Below are 27,750 nucleotides of genomic sequence, written 5' to 3' on the forward strand. Positions count from 1 at the left end.
ACTTCCAGTAATTTACAGAGCGCTTACATTGAACAACGAGAGCGTAAAGCCGAGAGAACAATTCAGAAAGGCACAGCATACAGTCAGGCTTTGTCACAGCAATAAATGTCCATAGTCCTCCACGCCGTGGATCGCAGCCGCAGCCCTGTTGCGCCCACAGGCACCGAGTGCTCACCCTCCCCAACGACCTTCGGCTCCACCACTTCCACGTACACAACATGCGGCCAACGACTACACTGAGGCCCCTGGAGTCATTCTTAAAGCTCTTCTAATTCCTTATGCCAAGAAGGGCGACTAAAATTGCTCTTGAGAAGACGGAGAGGTGAGAGAGGGAAAAAAAGGCAAACTACTTTAGCAATTGCTAGTGAGTGATAAAGGAGCTTGCTTAAACAAACAGCTGAATCAGCACAAATGCGAAGCTGCTGTAGGATCTGCAAGAAGCCAAAATGAAATGAACAGGAGCTCAGGATAAACAGGACGGGGTGGTCAGGCTGTTCCCACCTGCTTCCAGCCAGGACGGCGCTGCCTGCATCCTGCACTGCACTGCTCCTCTCGCTCTGCCAGCACGTGGGCTGTTGTCAGTGCAGTGCTGTGATGAGTCCAGTGCGGTAACAACGATAAAGCAAACGGTGAACAAGCAGCCGAGACACAGAAAGTAACCCAGACTTCAGCAACAGGTGCTCAAACTTTTGCTAACAGGCAAATAAACCATCGGCTGTTTGTACAAGACCTCAGACCCGAGAGGCTACATGCAGAAAAGAGCTTTGTGTAAAGTTCTCTTTATTACAGGCAACATTAGTCCATACGATAATACACAATACTGACATACAAGTGTAATCTTTCAAAATCATCATTTAAACAGCAAAGACCAAGAAACAATTTTAACTACTTCATTTTCAAAAATTAATACGTTTTTCCTCCCAAGATCCTTTTTCAGTAAATTATATTGAAACATACAAATAGAGAAAAAATACCCATTCAACATATATTGTAGTTAAATGGTTATTTTGCTTAAAATCTTTAATAAGAAAATCCTTTTTTAGCAACCTACATATAGATAAGTAGCAAACTTTGTTTTAAACAAATCGTCTCCATTAAAAGATCTGAAGAATATTCATCCGTCATTTTCTTAGCCCGCAACACTCTTTGTAATACCTTGATACTGTGAAGTTTTTCAGCTGAAGGACTGACACTAGGGGGCTTCCTAGACATTACAACCTCTCTCCCCCTTCTATTCTCTATCATTTTCGTCCAACAGGAGGTGAGAAAGCACATAATACTTCAGATTTTTTTATCCACCGCTCTGTTTCATGACAGCACAGACAGGTCCACTCAATTCCCCTAAATCTACTATATTTTGCTGTTCAGGAGGAACAATATATGCCAATAAAAGCAGAAAACCTGCAGCTTTTCTGTCACATGCTTTTGATTATTGACAATTTTTTTCTGGTTTACGCTTCCAGCTGGTAACACGTTTATGTCATCTCAGTATTAGTCTAAACCTTTAAACAAAAAACTATATTTTCCAAAATCATTATCACTGGGAGCAATCAAGTGATCTTTTCTTGCTTTGCTGAGCTTCATTCTTAAAACTTGTCTTCGTTCTTCCCATTCATGGAGTTCAGCATTTCCATGGGCAAATTTACAGTTGTTTCCCTCTGTGCAAGTACCAGCCATATATCTGTTAAGACAGATTTTAAGCAGTGTTTTTGTAGCATTATGATGACAACTGTTATATCTACACGTTTTTCAGATGCAGTGGATTCTTACAGTCATAAAAATAACTGGAAGAATACTTAAGTTTTAATGAGATGATACTGTTTAGCATTTGATTATAATCTTCTTCCCTTGCTGTCAAGTATTTGTGGAGGAGAAGGGATGATTCTTTCTGTTCTTTGTGATATCTTACTGAGTCATTTAATGCTTGACACCTTTCATTTACTTCAGGTATTAATGTAACTGATAATATGACCTTCACATTTACTTCACTAAGCTACAAAACTACCTTTCTTTTAGAAATTCCTTTAATTTTCTTTTGCTAACTAAATTTGGAGTACTCAGCATGTCTCAGGAATTCATTATATTCTAGTATTTTTCTGTTAAAAGGTAAGCATACCAATTGATATTCACTTTATATTGCATAACTGAGCTCTGTTAGCATTCAGAGCATCACAGTACTAAAAATACAGTAAATGGGCACATAAACTACCATGCAGTGCCTGCACACACCAAATAACTTGCTTTGTATGCTATGCCATCTCTCAAGATCTCTAAAACATTCAAAATGTTTAACACGATACCAAATGGATAAAGTTTATGAATCAACAAAATGATTTCAAAGTTCTCAGGCTTGCAATAAAACTGCAACAGTGCAAAGAAATGCTAGCAGGCTTAACAAAAATCTACTGCAGTCAGCTAGACAAGCTGCATTTACAGATTAAAGGAAGCAGCAAAACAAACAACCAGTGCTGGAAAAAAACAGCATAATATTTCTACTTGCCTTAAAGCTCCAATTACAACTGTCCAACTAGAAACTGTTCCTGTGTTCCATGGGTAATGCAAAGCAGATGTCTAAATAAACTTTACTAACAGAATTTTTTTTAACAAGTTTTTTTTTCCCCTGCTGCTCTAAGCTTGCAGCCCCTCATGAAGATCACGCAACAATTCATTGGGTTCCACAATTAGGAAGCTCGTCACTCTCCAGCTTCTAACAGCACATGTTCAAATAGTGTTAATTACTTACCTTATTGCTGAAAGACATGCAAGAAAAGAAATGTTGGAACATGGTGTGTTAATACACACAGTGGCACTAATCATTTCTACTATGAAGTGGAACTTTCCAGTTTACAAAATATATAAATCTTAGAAAGTACATACCTATCACAAATGCTAAAACATCCAGTTGGAAAGCGATACTGCCAGCAGTTCTGATCATCTTCTGTGTGGAAAACCTTCTCTTTATGCTTCTCAGAAGAAATGTGACCCTGCCACTGTTTCTCACTATTACAGTTCTTCCCACACATCCAGCAGTGGAAATCCACCTGTGGTGAACAGTGAATTTGAAAACAAAACATTGAGAACTCCATTTTACTCACACAGAACTGCTCCTAATACATTTTAAATGCTTTCTTTCTGTCAGTGTACAAATTGTTGCTCAGCTTGGATACAGTTATTTAAACAACACCTGAAGTTTATGATTTCCACTGGCTTTAGAGGACTCAGAAGAACTGTTTTCCAGTCTCAGTTAAACTGTGCATTTAGCATAGCTAGCCATGAGATAAGGGAGCACCAGGAGAGTAAGGACAACAGCACGTTACTGACTGGAAAGGGAAAAAGGAAGCGTGACCTTGGAGTCACATCAACAGTTACTTACTGTTACTTCAGCATAGTCAGTCGGCATGTGAATTTGCTTCCCATTTTCTTTATTCGCCTGAGCAGCTGTATCATCTCCTTTTTCTGGTTTTTGACTTTTTAGCCATATGTCATACAACTGCTCCAAGTCTTGAACTAATGAGAGCAGAAGCTAAAATAAGTAATTAGCAATTAAGGCAAAAGTCTGAGAATACTAGATAAATGACTGAGTTTGCAAGAATAATTCAATCCCCACCTATTTTAAGAATAAAAAAAGAAGGACATGGTATAGACAGCTACACAGTTTAGAGATATGAACCAGGAGCAATATGAATCTCTAGCTACTTGCCAGGTAGCTACTACACAGAGGAAAGTAACATGATACATATTTCTAACAGACACACAAAGTAAAGACAACTTGGTAATTTGCTCCATGGACCATTATACTACTTCTAACACTTGAAAAATAATATACAAACTACTTTGTTATTAATGCACAATTCAGGTCATGAATATTTAATGCAGCTATTTTTATTTAATGCTATTTTTGAATACTCAGCCAGAGCTCATTCAAATAAACTCAGTGCCTTCAAGGCCTAGTACAAAAAGTAGCAAAATAAAGTTGATTTAAAAGTTACTGAGGAACAAAAATGAGGAGCAGAAAAGTTAGATTTACTGCATTGCTTTAATCTTTACTTTTTTTACTTACTGCTGTTCTCCTTCATATATGTCCACATCTCTCTCTCCTCAGGACTGTGAGCAAATGAGCAGTTTCCATCATACTGACATTTCTTGCCGGAAGCAATATGATTGCACAACTAGAATATGAATTAAAGACATATTCTCCATGACTATAAAGTAAAGGTGGTGATAGCACTTTTTTTTTTTTTTTTTTTTTTTTTTAGTTAAGTGTTCTGTTCTCCCCCTTGACAGACATTTACATTACAGGAAATACAAAACCAAGTCCATTTTATATAATGACTGTAGTTCGAAATGGAAACCAATAGATGCAAGCACCAAGCCTCCTTTTTACCTCCTATCAGATGACCAGATCACACAGGTGTTTGAAATATTTCTAAGATGTTCACTGTAAGTAAATAGAATTTAATTAAAACATTTTTTAAGCAATCAACTCTTGCTGATGAGAGAGGGCTTCAGGAACTGAAAAGGACTGATCTCACAGGTTAAGGCTGAACTCTGGAGAAACACTATCAGCATATTCTACCAGTTCCCCCTGGGAATTTCTGCAGAGCTGATGAAGTAAGGCCAGTTACTGGTATTTTACACTTATTCAGTTTTCTTAACATTAAAGGGCTATTTTTAGGTTGACATACATCAAATTGCAGAGGCACTTGTTTCTTTGCAGGAAGGGGACGGATGGTCATCCACTTCTTACGTTCGTTTGACATCACAAGCACCACACGGCGATCTTTGGTCCACCTAGACAAAAACAGATGCATTCAATGAAAAGAAGTAATAATAACTAATGTGGCTCTGGGCAGCCTAGTCTGGTGGCTGGCGAACCTGCACACATTAGGGGGGTTGAAAGTGGATAATCACTGTGGTCCTTTTCAACCCAGGCCATTCTATGATAACAGAGGACACTAATATAGATCAAAGCAGTGCCAGGAAAGCCTTGAATGTCTATTCATAAAGCCTCCATCCTTCTAGCTGGAATTTAATTGAATTTTTCTGGAAACTTTATTACGCTTCAGTACGCTTTTTGAATTCCCTATATGACCTCTTTCCTTAACAAAGTAATAAACTTCTCCATAAGAGGTTTTAAGAATGACAAAAAGGCAAAATTTTTGCTGCTCTGTCTTACTTACGGGTGTCTTGCCTTTGCACTGCAGTATTTTTTGTTTCTGTCTGGCTCATTAACTTGACCATTCCTCCAGCACTGACCACAAACAAACTTCATCTTCAAATTAAGTGATCCATATTTCATTTGGTTCCCAAGGATCTTATGCAAAAACAACAAGAAGAACAACAATGAAAGATATTTAGTATCTGCAAGGAAATCCATACGAAATTATGAATTATCCCCTATGATAGAAGTTTACAACATATGCCCATACATTGTAGTTATACTATATGTCCTGTAATAGTTTTGCCTGAAATTTCAAATCTAGACTTTTTAAAATAATGCATTTTTTTTACTCATTTCTGATTTAGGCAGCCAGAAGTTGTGAGAATATTATGTATAAACTGAACCTAAAGAAGTCCAACATATTGAAAAGATTAATGGCCCTGTGGCAGATGCCTTTGAAATGGTATTTAGGTTTTCTTTTTCACCTACGACAGAATAAGCAAAGGGAAAAAGGAATTGTATTGAAGAAAAGCAGGCATTTTAAGCGTAAGTAGAGTAAGGAAAGCTATACTGAAAGTCTGCTTAGGTAGCATGAGAAGTAAGCAGTTTCTAAAATATACGACATAACACACAGACTAGAAAAAAGAATCAAGTTTCAAGGCAAAATGAAAATACCTGTGACCCATGTGCACTAGCTTCCATGTTCTGCCAATATTTCTTTGATTCTTGAACAATAGTATCATGCGAAATACCTTTAAAGGAAAGTTAAAAGCTCATGAGTACTTATAGCTACCCTGAAATTTCAGACATGCCCAAACTTCCGTGCTACCCAAGTCCCATATGTGTATTTACATACACTCACACACCTACATGCATACTTAAGAATCTCACTTCCAAAACTTAGATGTAGTAAATAACACTACATTAAAAAACAAACATGAAAGTTTTCTAAATTACACGTTGTCCAAATATATAAAGATGCATCTGTAAGTATTTGTGTAAATACAATTTCTGTAAACATATCCTCTGCCATTCTCATTAGAAAACCTCCATTTTATTACGGCATGCAAAAAACAAACAAACAAACACAACAGCAGCTGGCAGAAACTAGATTGCCTCTGTCTTCTTTAAAAAGATCTTAAGCAAGCCCTGCTAATTAAGCTTTGTTTCAGGCCATTCTTACAGCTTAGGTTCCTATTGGAACTATAGAGTGTTCTCACATACTGTAAGTTATTGCTGTAAATCTACACAAATACCATGTGCAGAGAGGGACCTGGTGGACAACAGGCCGGCCATGAGCCAGCAGTGTGCCCTCATGGCCAAAAAGGCCAATGGCATACTGGGGTGCATTAAAGAGAGTGGCCAGCAGGTTGAGGGAGGTGATACTCCCCGTCTACTCTGCCCTGGTGAGGCCTCATTTGGAATACTGTGTCCAGTTCTGGGCTCCCCAGTACAAAAAAGACAGGGATCTCTTGGAAAGAATCCAGCGGAGGGCCACTAAGATGGTGAAGGGCCTGGAGCATCTCCCATATGAAGAAAGGCTAAGTTAACTGGGCCTGTTTAGCCTCGAGAAAAGATGACTTGAGAGGGGACCTAATCCAGGTCTATAAATATCTAAGGTGTGGGGGGCAAAATGGTGAGGCCAGACTCTTTTCAGCTGTGTGTAAAGACAGGACAAGGGGAAACAGACAGAAACTGGAGCATAGGAAGTTCTGCACTAATGTGTGCAAGAACTTCTTTACGGTGAGGGTGACGGAGCACTGGAACAGGCTGCACAGGGAGGAGGTGGAGTCTCCTTCTCTGGAGATACTCCAGACCTGTCTGGACACAGAGCTGTGTGACTTGGTGTAGGGAACCTGCTTTGGCAGGGGTTTGGACTTGATGATCTCTGGAGGTCCATTCCAACCCCTGTGATTCTGTGATCTGTGCTTGGATTAGAGGATTGGTTAAATGTTTCTTTCCTGAGGTAGGATTTGTTTTCTTCCCTGTGCAGTTATATAATTGTGTGCCCCGGTGGCGCAGTGGTTAAGGACGCCGCCTTGCAACACTGGGGCCCGGAGTTCGAATCCCCCCTGTGGCGCAAGTGGTAGAAGTGCCACTCTGCTACACAGAGGCTCGAATCCCGGGGGCTGGACTCGATGATCTCTAAGGTCCATTCCAACCCGCACGAGACTATGATACTATGATAATTATACAGTCAACAGGTAAACAGAGGTTATAGCAGATGTTTCATATGAAAGATTATCGTGATAGAAAGATAATCTATGATGAATGGAAAATGCTCACCGACACTGAAGGTTCACAGTAATCTCCAGAGAAAGAGATCCTGCCTTAGTGGCAGTCAGCCCTTAAGTGAGATCTGGGAGAGGTGGAGCCAAGCTCCACCCCTTCTGGTAGCACAGCTGAATTACCTTCACCTGTGCTCCTGCAGCTGACTCATTGCTTGCTTCAGGTAGTTAATCAGAGGTTCAGGCTGTGATCAACAGTTTCCCATACATTCCCATACCTTAAACTCCAAAGAGGAGCCTCATGCTGAGAGCAGAGAACCAGAATCAGAACAAAACCCAGAGTGACTTTAGGGAAGTACGAGGGCAACACAAACACATCCTTCCAAAAATAAAACACATCCTCTTTTGGCAAAATGAGTTTCCTGGGGAACCCAATCCTTACTTCAAAACAGAAATTACAGAGTAAGTATTTGCTGTGCTTGACTTTGTAGGGGCAGAGGGCAGAGGGTAAGAACAGAAAATGACTGTTTTATTTTCACACAGCAACCTCTGAAGGATGAGCTCGGGAGACAGATTGGAAATCTGCACAGAAACAGCCACCTCTTATCTCTCTTTGACTTCATGTCTGTGTGATATCTTCTGTTATCACACTGGTACAAGATTTGAGATAAACTGAAGGGTAAACCGCAGGCAGAAAGGGGGAAAAATACCAACGATGCTGCACCACATGGGGACTGCCAAGCTTCCCTTTTCCTCTCTGCATCACAACGATCCAGCACAACTACTTAAATAAAGTACAGTTGTACAGAGCAAAGTAGAACAAATAAGCAACTATGGTGGGCCACAAACTGTTTATTGCCAACAGTTCATCAATTATTTTAAATTTTAAAACAAAAAGATTATGAAGAGTTTGAACTTATGGCCAAGGAAGGGCAATAAGTACAGAGAAATACAGTTCAGAAGACATCAGCTAGAAATAAAGTATTGAAATCTGTTATCTTCAAAGAAGCCAACAAAAAACCAACAGAAACAAACAAGAAAAAGCACTCTAAACATCCTGTATGAAGAAGGACAGAAAAACCAACTAGACCTTCAGCAGACCACTGAGACAGGGTGCCCACCTAGATGCACTTATTGTCTGTCTTACTATGTAAGAATACAAGATCAACACTAAGCTAAATGAAAAGCTTAACTACAGAGAAAACAAGGTTCTTGCATGTTGGAATGGATGGGAACAATGGCATAAATAAAATACTCCAAAATTTTGTTTTCTTTTTTGCCCCCAATGCTCTATGAAGAAGATATTTAATCAAGATCTTCTAAACTGTGAATGCTTAAAAATAAGAACAAATCTGGTTGGACTTGGATTTAATAACAACGTGACATTTACGATTTTATTTCAAGAAAAAGTAGTATCGGATGATAATAAGCTGTTCTGACTATGTTTATTATTAAAACCTTCAATAGCTAGTAAACTTATCAACACTTTGTACCCTATTTACGCAGCCATTTCTCTAACGTGCTGCTACGAAAGATTTTAGCAGACTGGAAGTCAATGCACCGCCCTCCCCCAGGTTGCTAGACAAAGCAGCAGAATAAAATGAAGAGCAAGATGAACATTCTGTTTAACATACCTGTTTCTTTTTGCATTATCCAGACTTTAAGCTCTACCAGACTGTGAGCATAAAAGCATTTATCCTCTCTTAAGCAGCCATAATGTACCTCATGTCTGCACAGGTCAAGTTGACACCGAACTTGAAAAGGGCGAATTTTTGAATACTTCACCATAGTTTCTCGCAAAATGTGGACAAGGCACCTGTTCAAAGAAGAGTCAGTCTTAGATATGTCTAAAAATGACTTGATGTGTGGGAAAAAAATGTAAAATAACCCACCGTTACCACAGCTTACTTAAATGCCTTTGTATCACTTACTTGAAACCAGCAATTTCCAAAAGGAAGTAGCACCTAATTACTGTTTCTAGTCTGAGTAAACCAACATCACAAATCAGTGCTCTTGTAAAATCAAGAGCTTCCTCTTCTGCAAAGCATTACTGAATCCAATCCAACTGGATCATTGGTTTCTAAGCAGCAAAGTGTATCACATTCACTTTCAAGTATATATTTTATTTTCACACAACTTGTTCTTTCGTTAATGATGCTTTAAAAGAACTGATGCATCCCAGTAAAAGCCTTACTCTTACAGCTGTGGTATTTCCTCAGCATGGATAGTGGAGCATAAATAAAGCAATTAAAATGCTCCCACTTCCATTTCTGTCATATAAAAATTTAACTGTATGTAGTATCAAAAATCCAACAATACTGCTGTGAAATCTTTTTATCTTTCAAAGAATAAAGAGACTTCCGTCACTGCTTTGTATGAATTCAATTAATAAGACCAGTGGTCTAATTCAGGTAATTAATTTCAGGTAATTAAGGTAAACTTGTACTTAACTGGGTTAAAACTCAAGCAGAATAAGCACATTAGACTGAAGAAAGAAGATACATATAAAATCCTATATAAATTCAGCATCATGCAAATTACACCAATGCAGCTTACCAAGCTCAGCTCTTACTATTTAGTCACACGGGGCAAACCTTGCTTGCAAAATTTGTCTTAGCCATACTGTCAAAGCACCACAGTCAGTTAAGCAAGGAAAAAAAAAAAAAGATCAACAAGTAAGAAATGAAAAACTGATATTCATAAATACCCTGAAATCTTTGCTTTTAATCTGAAATTTAAAGAGATGGTTATTTCAGACATACTTGTTATCTTCGAAGTCATGCATAGCAGGGTGAGAACAAGAAGATGAATTATCCTTGTTCCTTTTGCTTATTATTCTGGGTTTATGATCAAAACATTTCTGGAATAAAAAAACCCAAGTAATTATAAAGTATTTATTTAAATATACTTAAAAGTATACCTCACCTTGAGTATTTTATCATAGACTTCAACTAGTCTCTGCTTCAGAGCTGGTCAGGATATGACTGAACACATATTTCGAAACTTACAAGTTAGTCACAAGCAAAAGCATTTCTTATAGGATAACTATATTACCTATTATACTTTTTATCTTATCATTAAAGATAAAGCAGCACCTCACAAAGAAACATAAAGAATCCATGATGTTCTTGAAGAAGTCGTGAGACAGTAAAGTTGATCTTTCCATTTCCTCCAAAAAGAGCTTCTCGACTAAAAGCTCCTTTGCGCTCCAGTGTCCACACATCTATCTCTTCTTGGCAGTATGCAAACGTGCAGTGCCCTGGATATCGGCATTCCTCTTCAGCAGCAACATCTAAAATGATAACAGCGAATCTGACGCTGCTTTTACCCAACTTTTACTCTAAGTTCACCTTAAAACCTTTACCAAGTCTACTAGATAGTTATGGTATTTATGGTGCATCCGTTGTGAAGTCTAGCAGATAGAAGTAGAACCTCATGCTGACTGACAAGCATCAGCCTTTCTGAGTTTTAAATTTTCAACATCTCCATCAACTATCTTTTGTATTCTTTGCTTAAGTACAGTCAGATATGGCTGTTAATTAACACACCGGCCATCTTGCTTGCATCATAAGCAGTCCATACTGCAAAATGACACTTTCTTCTATTGTTGTTTTGCATATTAAGCACTCAGAATACACTCCATTGAGGGCAACAGTATCCACCAAGACTGCAAGACGGCCAGACCAGTTCTTTTGCAAACCTACAGGAAGCTGAAAAGGTTGTCCTGCAAGTCCCTCCTAGTCCAGAGCATGTTTTTATTGAAACAGACTAACTTGTTATTGGAAAGTGTGTGCATACTGACATGATCCATCCTCTCTCTGTCCTGCTGGCTGGCAAGAACAGACACGTATGCACATCACAACTTCTGGGGGAATGTTAGAAAGCAGAAGGGAACTACTTCTATGCCAGTCCCTATTTATCTGTATTGTAATACATGACTCGTATGAAAAGAAGGAAAAGAGAGATGGTCAAGGGGATACAGAAAAATGAAGCAAGAAAATAAAAATACCACACTCAAAACTGAAGTTATTCACGATGAAGAACAGAAGTGCAGCTCATGTTTTCTAAATAATCACATTGTCAAAATATAGCTTCTCTCATGATTCTGAAAATATAAAGAACGCTGTAACTCCCTTCTCCATCTCCCATGAACACGTATAAAATCTCATTCAATACTTCACCATGAAAAACCTAGAAGATATTAGTAAAAAGTTAACATTTGTGTCAAACCATCTATAACACACCTACCTTTACATATATAATATGGTCCCACATACTGTGTTTTTGTTGGTCTTGGACGTATTTTTTTCCATGATTTATCTTCAGAATTTTTTATTCTACCAATTAGAATATCCTTCTTACATTTATGTTCTAAATTAGGGTGATAAGCATAATCCAGTAATTTAGGACCTAAAAACAATCACAAAATTGCTTTTATTCACATAAACTGCAATGTAATTTTATAACTTCCATGCACAGATTGGCGCATACACCCAAAAGCGGAGAACACAAACACAGTGTATGGAATTCTTAATTGCATCAGCAAGTCTGAAGAACCAAAAGTCATCAGCAGCCACGTTGAGCAGAACAGAAAAAAACTAAATACTTACAAAATGACCAGTCTTGTCAATAAAAAGCACAGAGGGAGTACTGTATTATAACCCTGTAATGCTATGGGACAGCAACAAATCACTACCTTTTGTCAAATTCCCAAGTATGTTTTTCCATAACTATTTCCATGACTGTTTTAAAACTTAATTTGCTGATTTATAAGAAGTCTATGCAGGTGAACTCCAAGGATCAGAAAATTGCCCACTTAGCCTTCATTTTCTATTATATTAAAACAGCTCCTATGCTCAGACTCAAAATGCTAGGTAAGAAGCACATGTGCCCAAAATATAAATGTCAGTCCCAGAGCTTTGTTATTCAGGAAGGAAAAGTGTGCCTATGTTTACGATCTCATTTCAGGATGGCACTGAAGTGCAGATTATATTACACCTAAAAGAAAGACATCAGGGAGTAAGTTTGAAGACTAGCAATGCTCAGTGAACTTTGCTATTTGCAACTTGGGGTCTATGAAAAAGAGTACGACTCATTTTCCCGGGACAAGTTGATGGAACAGTATAATTTCAGGTTGTGTAAGCAGGAGACACTTAAAGGCTTTGATTGAGATACAAAGAAACAGAAGAAATAGATGCATTGATATAAAAAAGTCGAGACAATGAACACACAAGGTATTCCCTTCAAAGTTCTACAGCTCCTGTACTTTTAGTGTGTTTCAAATCACTTCACAGATTTTTCTTGTAAAAATAATTTAAACCTAAAATAGTTCTTAAAATTGCAATAGCCATCGTCAAAATGCCTCAATACAACTATCTCCGAGATCCACTACCATGGTGTACTTTAGTACTGACACCTGTAACTTGAAGCACAATGTGTGTTTAAGATTAGTCTTAATAAAAGCTATTGCTTCTAGAATACAGTTTGTTTTTTTTTTAACAGCAACAGCTCAGGTCTAAAAGATTAGTTATATAAAAGCCCAGTACAGGTTAAGATCCTTTCAGTCAATACTGTGGAGTTAATTATTACTAAGGTTTGGAAGCCTCATGATTATGATTTAGAATTAGTTTGGAAAAAAAAAAACAATAAAACAGATGGGATGTGAAGGTTACCAGGTACTTTGAACTGCAGTTCAATTCCCCATGGCCAATCAGAGAGGGTATTGCAAGTTTTTTTAGTCTTGAGCAAAGGTGTCATTCTTCACAGTACCCTGGGCATTGGGAGGAAAGTGAATACAGAATGTGAATGACCTTACACAGTTGACCTACAGCTTGGGGAAAGCATGTGGAGACTGGTGGAGGTTTTAGAAATCAAGAACCTAGCAGGACAAGAAATAGAGACAAGAAGAAAGAAGATAAAAAGCTGCTGAAACATTCTACCAGTTCCTTAATAGCAAGACTGAATTACATCTGCAAAGAACAAGTCAGAATTGAGCGCTACTTAGGAGCCAAAAGTATTTTCATTTGTTTTATTTCACAGTATTTCACCTTGTTTTTAAATCAACCCAGTTGAGTCCCAGTGCCCCTTACCTTTTTTGACAAAACATAACTGGCAGGCCTGCCTTAGCTCATGTGTGCCTTCTAATGGGTTTCTTCCCTTGAGTGCTGAAGATACAGGTATATTAGCAGTTGCACTGCTAAAAACATTTGAGAAGTCATTTCTAGTTTGACCTGAAATCCCCATGTAATTTTCAGACCCAAACAAACTACTAGGGCCATTTATCTGTAGGAAGAAAGTATATTTTACTTGAGCCATCTCATTTCATTTCTCCACCAGAAAAAAATAAACAAATAAATAAAAATTAGCTGACTGAAATTATTATTCAAAGCATAAAAAAACTTTGCATGGAGAAAATCAAATACAAGCTTAAGAACACATCATAAAAGTGGATGTAGAGATTTCACAAAAGCCATACACTCAGCCTACCAAGCACATAACAAGATGCAACCAAGAACAGGGAGAACAGAAGCAATTGCCAGACTATCAGTACAACATGGCCCATAAGAATGCACTCTTAACATCACCCTTCCACACACAATCAGTGGCTATCAGGGCCACTATCTGTATAAGACATATAGCACAATTACAATACAGAGACCAGAAGGATTCTCAGGTTTGAGGCAGTCTCTGCTCTGTTCCTGTACTTAGACAGTTCTCTAGGACTTGTAGTATTTGGCATCAAGACCATAAAAGGGATTTTCTCTCTTTTAGGTTGGTTATTTTAAAGTTGACACTGTTAAAAGAGTTTTAAAGCAACTTCCTCAGAATAAAAAGTAGCTATGATAGCAGCCAGATCACAAATATGAAACAATCTTTGTAGATTTTAGAAAGCTTTTTTTCCCCTGTGTCCAACTACTGCTGTTTTGAGCTACAACACAATTTTCTCCCATGCCAGAACCGTGTATGGAACTATAGTGCCACTTATTTTTTAAAAAAACTTCTTACTGTAAAAATTAAGATCTGTGTTAAGCCCTTGATGGATCAAGGTTTGAACTGACGGAAAAGAAAACATTAATGATACTTACAAACAATGGAGAGTTATTGCTGCTAAGTGTTGGTGTTCCATCTCTAGAAGCTGAACTTGAAAGGTCTAAAAGAATAAAGTTTCAATTGCTTCAGTTTCCCCAAAACATCCTATAAAACATCCTATTCAAAACATTTTAACTCCTGAGAAGCATTAAGTTCAAAGGTTTGTTTTTTTAACAAGCAACCCATTTTGCTGTTGTTTGCTACGTAGTTCTGTGCTCCCCCTCCCCAGTCAGTTATGTGAAATTCCCCTTGTAAACATCTCGGTTGAAAAGTAACTTGGTAATCATTGACAGTACGACTGACTGACATTAGCAGCAGCTCTGCAGACATATGCTGAAGGAACATAAAGATAATACTCATGCTGTATAAAAAGGGTAGCTAGATAAGCAAAACTTGATTATAAAAAATACAGATATGAAAGAGAGCTAAGAGGATTTTTTTATTTTTAATGTTATTTTGTCTCTTCATTCTTAAGAGCACATTCTGTAACACTGGTGATCTGAGATAAAATTTATTTTTTTTTTTAGTTCTCCACCTATTTCTTTCTATTTCACTATATAACAACCTACAGCTTCAATCCAAACATGTACGGTTGCTATCTTTTCAAAGTACACAGTTATACCAACCAGCTTTTTAGGTCTTTCCACATTTATTGTCAAATCATCAGAAATGGTTTATGCTTTATTAAAATAGATACACAAATAAACCATGAAGATAATATGGCTGCTACTTAATCCTTCTTCACCCAAAAATCAGTAACTTCCACAGTAAATGTAGAAGAAACAAAGAGAAGGAACTTAAAGACACTTACGCAAACCCGAAGTAAACAACAGCTTTCTTCATAATATCTTGTGTACACCCAACACTGATTATCAGTACAGGTAAAAATGCAAGCACAGACCAAATCTTTTGCACATGCCAAGCATTACTGAGTAGCAGTAAAAATCTGTTAAACAAGGAATCCATTTGGCTGACTCATAACTCTCCCCCACATTGTAAGGTTAAATATTAAGACTCCTTTTTTTACCTCTTTTTGGGTCACTGATTGAAAAGGTGCTTAACGGGGAACAGAAATTTTCCAATGAAGAAGCCAAAGGCTGTGAAAAGATTTCTGAAAGAGAGGGTGAAGGAACAAATCCTGTACTAACGGGCAACGTCCCCAGCAAGGAAGCAGAGAAGGGCACGCTGGGAGCAACACCTCCTGCAGGAATTGGTCCCCTGGCACCTGCAGTTTGCTGGATACAAAGAAATGAAAAAAGAAAAAGAAAAAGGTTCACACAGGTTAAAAAAAACCCTCAATAAATCTGCAACAGTCTTCCTTTCTGCCTTTTAATAAGGTTTTCATTAGCTTTTGTAAACCTGCAGAACAACAATAAAAGGTACAGTAGAGAACTGCAGAAATCACATCTCAGTGCTCTAATGCAAGGAATTGTCTATAAATCAAACACTTTCAAGGTTCAGTTTTCTGAAGTGAACTGAATAAGAGATTTTGAATTTTTTTATGAGTCAGAAACTTACACGAATTTTTCTAAATAAAGAGAACATAATTCAAACAGTAAGGAATTAGCACTGAAATAGATCCTGGGGCAGTACCGAATGACATCACAGTCTGCATAAACCAATTTACCTTCTTCACTCAAAGGAAAACCACACATCCTCCCATACACCTCTGTGAGGGATGCAACAGAATGTGGGAGTTTCCTTCCCTGTGTCTCAATTGCTGCCACGAGAAGCTCCCTCCTTGCCTGGAGGCTGACCAAACTGGTCTGCAGAGTGGGCAACATCTCATCCCCAAGTGCATTCAGGCTCTACACTACACGATGCTACAATCTATCTCAAAAGATAGTATTTGCCATTGCCATGGCAAATTTACTATGATTTAACATTAATTACAACTGAAATTTCATAACATAAACAACAATATAAAATGCATAAAACTTATAGTAAGAAACCTATGCATTTTCTATTCAAGAAATCAAGCTCAAGACAAAACAAGTTCTGCAATCAATCTTTTTTACAGCTGCATCCATATCTACATGAGAATTAAAAATAACAACTTATTGAAAAATCCAACAAGCCAGATCCTCATTTAACAGCATGGTATTAAGGGCTCCAAATGACTGTCACAGTCACAGCTCAGAGTCAGTAATCTCGCTATTAAGTTCAGCCATCTCTGCTCATCAATCAGAGCTTTCATTGTGACTGTCAGTTGAAGAACTCTGCATGTTTTATATACTCCAACTCTAGAAAGGCAGTGTAATGAAGAATAACTCAAAAAAACTCCTCAATTTTTCTAATAATCTCTTCCAACAAATTATGAAAGGTTAACCAGAAATAGGCCATTGTGAGGCTATCTGCCACACAGGCATGGACAAAGCTCTGACTGCAGAACTACTGCTTGGTGCACTAGAAGATAACAGCACAAGCACTGCTGTCCTGCAAAGTTGTAACCACAAACTTGACTTTCTACAGCCCCAAGGTGGGCACATCAAATACCCCCAGGCTCACCAGGACCCTGTTGCAACAAGTATACACCAGCTCAGAATTCAAATGTCTGCTTCACCTTTCATGGTATTTCCTGAAAGTAACATCCCTCCCACAGAGGTCGCAGTTTGTAGCAGTGTTTCTCAAAGTAGTATCCATCCACCAGCAACCTCACTCAAACCTTTCAGCACACAAATCCACTGTGATTTCCTTGGAGCTCTGCCAAGTCCTGGTATCTTTACAGACACATTTGCAAGCCCCCACAAACGAGAGCATCAATCTGATCGCACACAACTACAGCTCAACGTAACCAAAAAAAGTTAATTCACATACAAAACAAGATCTCATTCAAAAGAAAGCAAATAAAGTTTTACCATTATGCTTTCATCTGGATCAGGCACAGAATCAAGTAATTCATCAAGTTCTTCACCAATAATTATATCTCCATCTCCACAATCTAAACATGTTTCTGGCATAGAGAAAGAAGCATTTCCTCCATTTGCCAATGCTGCAGAAGGCAAAGAAGCTTTTTCCGCTTGAAGAGACATAACAGAAGATAACGATGATATGGGTACTGATGCCACTTTAGACAATTCGGAAACAAAGGCTGACGAAGAAGCAGAAGAAATCGTATCTTGCTTCTGGTCAGACAAATCTGGAACAGAAAGATAGGAATGAGTGAAACTTTTATTCAGAGGTGTAAGAACACCTCCCATAACCTTCAGCCTGATCGTGTCAGGAGACAGAGAAAAACTTGAAGTATTTTAAAGCAAAACTACATTAAATGTCTTCTGGTTCATATGTCTCCATATCACGGTGCTCATATATTGCTCAAACTTAAAAAGGCAGGAAAAGTTACAGGTTTGATATGCTACTGAACCTCTGGCATAATATCCCCTCCCTATTCTTTCAAGTTTAACAGGTCAGTGAAATGATTATATTAATGGTGGTTCAGTCCTATCAAGGTGAGGACTGGCTCAGCCACTTGAATGTGTAGTTTCACAGATAAAAATATCAAACTTTTGACACAGATCTTTCAAATGACAAGTTAAATTTTCTTAAGAATAAATTTCGTAACAGATACAACCAGATCTATTACATATCTAGTTTCCTAGTATTAATACTCTAATACACACAAGACTCACCTAACTCAATATCTTCTACAGAAGAAGAATTCTGCAAGTGAGAAAAAATGCCTCTCAGTACTTTGCACAAGAGCCCTTAATATTTTTCAAGCATATATTTACAGGCAAAGAACATAAGCCCTCTAAATTAGGTTTAATACAACTTCTAAGTTATGAAGTCCAGTAGATTTAAGGGTGAAATAATGTTTAAGATAAAGCATCCCTTTGCAGACTGAAATACACTTGCTGTATCACTAAAAATCTGTAACCATCCAACAAAGGAACAGTGAGACTGATACTTGGCAAAATAAGAGTCCAAAATGAATCTTAAAGGAGCTGTTCTGGTCTTTCTTCATTCTATCCCAAGTCCTCCTTTACACTTAAATCACTTGTTTCATCTGAAAAAGTCTTTAAGAACTCTTCTTCATCAGGGCTACTCAGATACATTAGCTATAGGAAGACAAATACATGTTCAGCTGCTAATGTAGGTCAAATTATGGCAAACAAATAAATCTAAAGGTACTTCACCCCAGCTTTCCTCACTTTCATTACTCTACATAATATAAATCACATTAACTACATCCTTGTCTCAAGATATTAAAAGTACATCTATTCACTGAACTAGATTTAAAATTTTACCTCATATTCATTCTACTAAGATTAAACCTCACCTGAGTTGATGCATCATTAGAAACTGAATTTGAGGGTGGCTGCAATGAAAAGACACCTTCATGAGTTACAAAATTGATATCAAGGGAAAAACTCAACATTAAATCTGTAACAATTTGTTGTTACAAATTAAACCAAATCTTACCTTTGCTCTTACATATGCTTTCCTTATTTTTAATCCTAATTTTTGAGCTAGTTCTTGAGTAAGCTTAATCACACTTTCATCCTAAGAGAAATAATATGTCATAACATACATGGATTATCATCTGGTCAAAGACATTTGTTTATATCTCAAATAGTGTTTGTTCTGCAAGATCTCTCCAGGCAGGATGTCTCAAAAATGCAGACCCTCAAGCAACATAATTTTAAGAGCTGGGGGGGGGGGGGGGGGGGGGAAGCAGCCAGAAAACAGAACAGTATCCACTTTGTTGCTTCTTCAAATAAAAAACAGAAGATTTTCCACAACCAGAGAAGTTCAGAGAAGCGTGTAGGGTGTATATAGACACACATTTACACTATTTCTAAGGTAGAGAAAGGAAAAAATAAAATCAACTCAGTATTCTAATATCTAATCTTATCTACTCATTTTAAAAGAAGCATTAAAAAAAAAAAAAAAAGCACAGAAATTGGATTGTCAGCAGCATCACTGCAATCTGCAGACCCTGTCCTGCTACAGCACCCACTGCCTGCTAACACAGACACAACCTACAACTGAAGGTTCTTACTGAGCATGGCTAAGAACTACAATACTAAATGTAGTATTTACTAAATGAGAGCACTTAACAACTACGGGCGCTTTTTCTCTTAGAGTACACCTCTGTCTAGAGAACCTTAAACAGTTAATCCAATGCTTCTACTATTTATTGCAAAAGATTATGGCACTTGGCCCATACAGGAACGTGTTTCTTTTGGTGATCTTACTGCTTGTAAAATCTGCTACCAATCTTCACATTCAAAGCAAGCAATAAGAACAGAGGAATAAAAAACCAAACAAAAAAACAACAACAAAAAAAAACCAACAAACACCAAAACCTGCATTTAAAACAAATAAAAAGTAATGCTCTTGATGTAAGTGCATGTTTTCTGTATTAATTCTGTAGAACTAGCCATAAAAGTTTCATTTGCCTACCTGTGGCACAGCAAGAGAACACTTTGCTACAGCATCATAAGCTGTCTTATACCTTCCCAGCTCATTCAATGCTTTTGCTTTCCGATAGAGTGCTCTAAAATTATTTTCATTTAACCTTAATGCTATCTCACAGTCTTCTAGAACTTTTTCATGCAGCCCCTATAAGGGAGAGAAAAGAAAAAACAAACTAATCAGAATGATTTTTATTGTTGGAATGTAGAATTTGAACTGTATTAGACAAAGGGACTGAAATGCTATGAAACATCCACCAAGCCCACTGTACACCACACATGTGAACTGCATTAAGCAACTGCCCTACGCAACTAAAAAGTTGTGCTATTACTCATATAAAATCCAGTAAGAGGGATGAAGACAATTTCTTTCTCAAAAACCATCTTATTGCACAAAGAAAGTGGCAAACTCAGGAGCAGTCAGCAACAGAAATAGATTAAAATACTCTTGTACCAACTTTCAAGTCAAGCACAACTATTCTGGAAGCTGGCAGCCCTGCCCTGTGGCAAGGGGTCACAACCTGATGATCCTGGGGGTCCCCTTCCAACCCAAGCCATTCCATGATTCTGATTCTTTTGCTATTCATTCTAGTATCCAAGTGATTACACTTGTGAAAAGACAAAAGACAAAACAACACCAAGAGGTTTTCACTATTAAACTTTCCATGCCTTCACAGTGTTAGTGGATGATTCTCAAGAAATGATACCGTTTTAATAGAGGCTTACCATGTTTGAAAAACATGCTATCCTGTTTACATGTAGCTTCTCTAAAATATCATCAGACACGTGGATTTCTTCAGAATTGGCATAATCTGCTATGTTAATAGCTTCTGAATAGTGATTCAGCGATCCTCTCCAATCACCTTCTCGATATACATCATTCCCTTCATTAAAAAGATTTCTAACAAGTTCTCGTATAAATAGCTGTAATAAAGAAAAGCACTCATGAAGACCAGTATTTGTTGTGTATGTCCCATGTTCCCAAACACATGTTTAAATAGGAAATGCATACTTATAAATTCACGGAACAGAAATGAATTAATATTTTTGTTTTGCCTACATTGGTATTTCTTTCCCCCGAGACAATCTCAAATACTCAGCATCACCATACATGCAAATAAAAGAGGCTGAAGGACTCATACAGTCATTGCTTTGTGTGTAAAACTCAAAGGCAAATGTAATTTGTGCTCCCTGCACTCTGTTAGCAAACAGCAGCCAGAGCAGCTGGCAAACCAGCAGCACACAAAGGCAGCTCTTGCAAAGCAGAAGGCTTTTTCAAAGTAAAATTTGAACATTAACAGTCTTAAGTAAGTCATTCTCATGTCCAGTGATACAGTTTAGTGTTGGATAAAAATACTAGAAAGATGAGTGTGAAAACATAAGTCTTAAAACTATACAAAATAGTAACACATACCCAAACCAAAATCTGTCAGAAGGAAGTGTTCTTTATCTCACTTTCATTGCACTGCCCTAAACTTTACCAGATCCAGAATGTCATTTTATCCAATGAATGCCCAATTCATCCCTAACAGCAGCAGAGATCAGCTGAGCTGCTGAGCAACTGTCAGCCATCCAAATATCTGAACACCTGGAGCACAGTCCATGTAGCCCTCCAGTTTCCATGCTGAGACATTTTAATATTACCATTCATACTGTATTATTCCTTAAATGATGACTGAAAGCAAGAATAAATATCCAAAAAAAAAAAAAAAAAGCAGAAAACACTTCAGAAGACGCAGAAGTAATTTTATTACCTCATATTGTTCTTGTGTCCCTGGGTAGGGCAAAGTAGATCTAGAAAAAGAAATCATAAAATGTACTTAGAGAACACACAGCTCACAAGACCAACACAGCAGAGAACGTTGGCTCTTACTTAAAAGCAGCCCTAACGCAGCTTCTTCTTCAGCCTGTACTGAACAAGGCAGGACTGCTGCTGAGCAGATTTAATTAAACAACCGCATTTTGCTATTTCTAACGAATAATTTTCATTTAAAGCTACATAGCCAGTCTTAGCTCTCCTCTTCAAAACATGTTTTGAATGCCGAGTTTAAAAACTCAGCAAATTGTTTTTAAACAAACAGCACCTTCTGTTCTCCAACATGTAGAAACAGTCTCTAATGAGAACTGCCACCTTTCTATAAGCACAATAAAACGACAAATTACCTGTCAAAAGAACACACCAATGTTAATTAAGTCATACCCCTAACACTTAAGGATTTTTAAGACACTTAACAGAGACTTTCTCTGGCAGAAAACCAACATTTACCTCTGTTCTTTCAGGAGGAAAAGCAGAAACCCCTTCCCGTGCAGGTTAGCCAAGAAGCTGCTTCTAAATTGTTTTTTAAAGTGCAGGGTTTTTTCTATGTGAACAGTGAAGGAATGTGAAATTTCAGAATCCGCTTTGGTTATCAGGATCTTCTAGGGAAGAACCTGGCACTGACCTAAGCACAAATTAACTGCTGGGAGGCTTTTTCATCAAGTTAAACTTGAGCTCCAGAGAGCAGAAACATCCAGGCAGCCGTGCACAAAGCTTGGCAGTCAGCAGCAGCCCCATCCCAGGTGTGACGGCCACAAAAGGGGGATTTCCAGGCACCCAAAACGTCTGTGCCAATTTTTCCCAAAGGCTGAAGATACTCCCACCCCCATCTGCTCTGTTTGGGAACAAAGCAGGGCTGGTGTTACACTCTAGGAAGAACCAAAGGCTCTCTGACAGTATTCACTTACAGGGACTTCCCCAGTGCTATCCGTACCCACAGACACACATGCACACAAGAAAAAAAAACATAGCACCATACTCTATAAACTGGAGTCCTTTCTTAATGTCCTGTTGTCTAGTGCTTCTTTCTTCTGACACATTGGACATGTTATCCTGAACATCCACGTTTCAGACACACAACTCCTCAAAAAGGAAAGAAAACAGAGTGCTGTTAGCAGTGCTGACCCCATCCCACAGCAGCAGACGATGCCCACCCAGCAGCAGCTCCCACAGCCACACTGCCCTGCACCTCTCAGCTCAGTTCTGCCTCCCTGCTGCTCTGCATCATGCAGTCACATCAGCGGGGCTGAAGCAGCCGCTCACACAGCATGTGCACATTACTGCTCAACCAAGCTGAAGCTCGGTGCTTCCACAGGGTCCGTCTGCAACAGCTCTGTACTTCATTTATTTCAGTATTCAGTAGAAAGTACCTCAAAAGCTCAGTGTATTTATTGATAAAAGGACAAGTTGATTAGGAAACTACTGTTTGAGCCACCTCCCGAGTCTCTCGCTGCCAGCCAAGCACTGAGGTGTGCCTGGAAGCAGGAGGACCACATTCCCAATGCCTGCCTGGGGAGACCCCCAAAGATCACTGCTTCATCTGTAAAAATGAATGACTTCCATTCCACATTGCAAACTGAATGTCTAAGCATGATCTCACTAGTTTGAATGGGTGATTTTTTTCCTCACGTCATCCAATTAATGAAGTTACAATTACTCAAGTTAAACAGGCAGAAAAGCTGCACATAACGCCCAAGAGAAGGAGGCCTGCAGCACAGCTCTGCTGCTGCTTATGGCTGTGCCTCACTGCAATGGAGGAACAGATTTCACGTTAAGCAACAGGCCAGCAGGACAAACGTCTTAATCTGAGAACACTACAACTCTTAACAAAAAACAACTACCTCAAGAAAAGACGTATTTTTGGAAGAAGATTAGTTTAGGTAGGAATGCATTCCACAGCAACAATGGAAGAACTAAAAAGAATAAAAACAAAACACCTCACCAAATTGAATGCATTCCCAACTGAAAGCAGAAAAGTGCTGGACTAGATACCCCCCCTTCCCTGACTGACTTGGAACAACGTTTGCAAACATTTCTCAGCAGCCTCCTACAAGCATACCAAAGTCCCTCCCAGTCAGTGCTGTTCTACAGGTACCTTAGTGCAGCACAAAGAACGGCCTCATTTTCCTACTAGGGTTGCCAAGCAAAGGCACAGAAGCCCCCACTGCCTGCACTCCCAGCACCGCCACGGCCCCTGGGCAGCACGACCAGCAGCTGCAGCAGCACTGAGCGGCACCGCGGGGCTCCCAGCAGCACTGATGGGCTGCTCTGACAGTGCATCTTCACACAGCAATAACACCCAGTAACCTGCTCCCAAGGCAGCAAATAACAAACACTTTCCTGTTACTGCTTTTCACATGATTTTACCCATCCTCTTTTCTTCTGCAAGTTATTACTACACAGGGAGATTCTAGTATGTACACAGAAGACTTTTACTATCCGAGAAACATTTCACCAACAATAGCATACCTGTAAAGAAGTCTAATGTGAATGCCAACAGGAAATCCATCGTCACCTGAATACGTTTGGTATACTCCTTCACATTCAGGTTTCACCATTCACAGTAAGAAACTGTCACATGAACCAAACCCAGAGCTGTGCAGCATGGGCACACGCTCAGCCTCAGGAATGTGGCAGCAAAACAAAACAAGCTGCAGTCCCTGCACAACAACACAACAGGCAACACACTGCCCATAAGATGTGTGAGCACCAACATCAGCTCTGCTCTACTAATTCCAAGCAACCTCAGCACTGCACCAATGCGGGTGACACGAGTCCGATGTCGTAACCACTGCCTTTATCCATCACCTCTGGCAAAACTTTTTAATAACTCCCACATTGACACTGGAGGATGTGCAGATCTGTTCCCTCTGTGGCAACAGCGCTGATGGAACTGACACCAACTGGCACCACAGATAAGAGAACACCAGCAAAGTTATGAAAATACATTGGCATCATTTACTATTCAAAACACTTCCCTGTTTTTCTCTATGTGCTCATTTCCATCCGTAAGACATTCAGGAAGAAGTTACCCTTCCTTCACATCCAGTCATTCTGCCCCACTATTGGATGATTTTGCAGAGGATTTACAGCTGTCTCATCTTTTCCATCCACCTTATGCTTAGACCACCTTGTGCAACCAAAATCATACCAGACACAGTTACATGCAAAGCAAGCAAATAATGGGGTCCTGACTTTCAGAGTCCACAAAAATCACCTTCTTAGCAACCAATTTTCTCCCTCACCTGAACAGAGTTTAAAACAAATGTGTGTGCATGCATATATCTATATATATACACACACACACACACACGTATGTATATGTAAGTTAAAACATTTCTTGTATTAGTATAAAAGCAAAGCCTACACTCTTGCTTTACTCTAAAAAATTCAGTGAAATGAACAGCCTAGAGCAAAGGAAAAAGTACAGGATGCTAAAAACAGAACAAAACCAGACTAATGCATCAGAAACTAAGGCTATAGGCAAACAGACTGTCACATTAGAAGCTGTATTTCTACAACTGTTGCTGTATGACAAATCCAAGCTCTGTTTACTTCATCTGGCACAGTAAGAAAAACTGCTGAAATCCAACAAGTTGAGGACTAATTTATACCATTCTGTCCTCACCACAGGCTTCAGTTCAATCACATCTCACAAAAGCAGAAGCAAAGGAAAGGTTCACTGCCAACAGCCAGCATCACCTCTTCTGATAGACACCAGCCAGACCAACAGGCAGGGAGGACAAATCCACTCCAGCTCTGGCAGACAGGAAAGCCTGCACTTCACTCTTACACAAAGCTGCCACACGCTTTCCCTCCAGCACAGGGCAAGACAATGCTCTTGTTTCTACACTTCGTCAGTTCTGAGGCATTCAAGCCAAACTGTAAAGGACAGCATCAATACATAAGATACAACCGGGATAATTCTTTAGGCAAAGGAGATCTGAACACAACTAATGCTAGACTATCTCGCAAAGCAAAATGAACCCTTGGAATGCAAACCAACCAACCCACACAGAACCCAGAGAATTCAGTCTTTCTGCAGAGGGAACCCGGGTGCTGGGGGTCTGAGAAGGTCGAGTGTGCTCTAAAACCTCCAGCCCAGCAACCACCGCTACGAGGTCTCACGTGACACTTTTCATAGACCCTAAAGCGATTCAACAGGCAGTGAAGCACACGAACACACACCATGAAAACCAGAACGGTTCTGCCGCTGTCAGAGCCGACGTACCCCCAGAGGGCACCCACCTGCAGCTCACCCCGTGAGTGCCCCCCGCTGAAAGCTGAGGTGATCAGGGAAAGGAGCGGGGCAGGGCTGAGCCTCTCCTATGCCGTGCAGACAGCTGAGAGATGCAAAGAGAACAGAGGAAAAACACACAGTGTTATTTGGGGACAAGAGCTACTAACGCAGGGAGTTCGTGACCTTCAGCCGACCAGACGGCCCCGATGCGGCTCCGTATTGGCAGCAGCGATCGCAGCGCTCCCGTACAGCGGCTCTCCCCGCAGCCCGGCCCTCAGCGCGGCCAGCAGCGCTCCCCGCGGCACTACGTCCCCACACGGCTGAAGCTCAAATACCGGCGGCCGCTCACAGCTGGCAGCGCACCGTCCCGTCACGCATCACCAGACTCACTGCTGGGTTACGGGAACCTTAAACCTTCGTACGGTGCGTAACACACGGAGACGACCCCGGGATCGCAGCGGACGCCCCCGTGCCGCGATACAGCTCTGCGGGCCGCGCCAACGGCCCGAGCTGACACCGCCGTGAGTCACAGCGCAGCGCCCCGCGGGCACAACGCGCGGCACGGAGCGGCAGCGAACCGTCCATCGGCTGGGCCGGGAACAGGCCGTCCCGACACCATCAAACTTCACCGAGCGCCGACAAGTTGTCAAACCCGCGGGAGGGACAACGCGCTCATTGAGCCGAGCCCGCACCGCTGACACCGACCGCGCCCGCCCGCAGCGCCTCCCGCCGTGCCGAGGGCTCGCTCGGGGCTCCCGCCGCCGCCTTTGTTCGCACCGAGAGGCGGCTCCGCCATCTCCGCCATCTCCAACGGCGGAACCGACCGGCGCCGCCCAGCGCGGCAGGGGAAGGCCCGGCCGCTCCGCCGGGAGGGGCGGGACCGGGCAGGCGGCGGTGGCGCGGCGCCCGGGAGCGGCGAAGGACGGCTGTGCCGGCGCGGAGAGCGGCGGGAGCGTTCCCGCCGTAACGTAACGGGCCTCGAGAGAAGGCGGGGGAACAGGACGGGACTCGTTCCCGCGCCCCCACGCCTCCCCCGCCGCAGGGCCCTGCGAAGCGCCAGCGGCTCGTTCCGCCGCGCGGCCCTACCTGCTGCTCGGGCCCGCGGAAGCGCAGCGCCGCGTTAGGCGGAGCCGGGCGGCCTGGCGCGCGACGGCGGCGGCGACAACGACAGCGACAGCGGCGGTCCCTCCTCCGCTCCGCTCCGCCCCCGGCGGCGCCGCCGCTGCCGCGCGCGCCCCCTGGCGCCGGGAGGCCGTAGGCACGGCCCGCGGGACAGCGAGACGCGATTGGCCGGAGCGGCGGCGCTGCGGGCTTTTCCATTGGCTCATCGCTCTAGTTTTGGAAACCCGCACTTTTGATTGGTGGCGGCGGGGGAGCCTTTTGCTGCCGATTGGCTGAAAACTTAGCGGCCTCCCGCCGCCTTCCGCTCCCGGCTGTCGGATCTGACAGCCCGGCCCCGAGCCCGGCGCGTTCCGTGCTGCGCGGGGCGGGGCGCCATGCGGGCGGGAACGGCCGGACGGAACGGCGACCCGCCGCACAGTGACGTCATCCGTCCGGCGCGAGAGAAACGTCACCGCGTCATTGCGTCACTGCACGTGACCGCCCGTCAGCCGCTGCCTGTTCTACGCATGCTCAGAGCTGGAGCCGCCGCGCGTGGGTACCGCGCATGCGCCGTGAGCTGAGCGGGAGGAACGGGCTGCCGTGCTGAGGGGCGGGTCGGGGTCAGTGTCAGTGTCACTGTCAGTGTCAGTGTCAGTCAGTGTCAGTGTCAGTGTCAGTCAGTGTCAGTGTCAGTGTCA

At 41.0% G+C, this 27,750-nt stretch overlaps 1 protein-coding gene across 20 annotated transcripts; it reads right to left on the reverse strand.

Annotated features, from left to right (window-relative positions):
- Window positions 1-763: 763 nt before the first annotated feature.
- On the reverse strand, window positions 764-27,166 carry ZC3H7A (zinc finger CCCH-type containing 7A). Of its 20 annotated transcripts, none has more exons than XR_014933748.1 (24): window positions 27,038-27,166; window positions 22,691-22,794; window positions 21,650-21,689; window positions 20,622-20,819; window positions 19,885-20,043; window positions 18,901-18,981; window positions 18,758-18,796; window positions 18,108-18,138; window positions 17,337-17,617; window positions 15,506-15,713; window positions 14,475-14,539; window positions 13,479-13,671; window positions 11,638-11,799; window positions 10,485-10,681; window positions 10,152-10,249; window positions 9,024-9,205; window positions 5,837-5,913; window positions 5,181-5,314; window positions 4,686-4,791; window positions 4,385-4,438; window positions 4,061-4,169; window positions 3,374-3,507; window positions 2,878-3,041; window positions 764-1,681 (listed from the first exon to the last, which is right to left on the reverse strand). XR_014933748.1 is itself a non-coding variant. In XM_085513771.1 (24 exons), exons 3-24 carry the CDS (start codon window positions 22,756-22,758, stop codon window positions 1,492-1,494), a joined length of 2,916 nt encoding a protein of 971 aa, XP_085369897.1. In that variant the 5' UTR covers window positions 22,759-22,791; window positions 25,960-26,054; window positions 27,038-27,166; the 3' UTR covers window positions 764-1,491. The 20 variants fall into 20 exon arrangements, 14 of the variants coding, with proteins under 14 accessions (XP_085369897.1, XP_032303625.2, XP_085369898.1 ...); XR_014933752.1 differs by lacking the exon at window positions 4,385-4,438 and adding an exon at window positions 11,399-11,494 and having other exon boundaries at window positions 3,374-3,523; XM_085513771.1 differs by lacking the exon at window positions 4,385-4,438 and adding an exon at window positions 25,960-26,054 and having other exon boundaries at window positions 22,691-22,791.
- Window positions 27,167-27,750: the final 584 nt, after the last annotated feature.

Source organism: Coturnix japonica, chromosome 13 (genome assembly GCF_054131305.1).
Source record: "Coturnix japonica strain WE chromosome 13, WE-NBRP24, whole genome shotgun sequence".
NCBI lineage: Eukaryota > Metazoa > Chordata > Aves > Galliformes > Phasianidae > Coturnix > Coturnix japonica.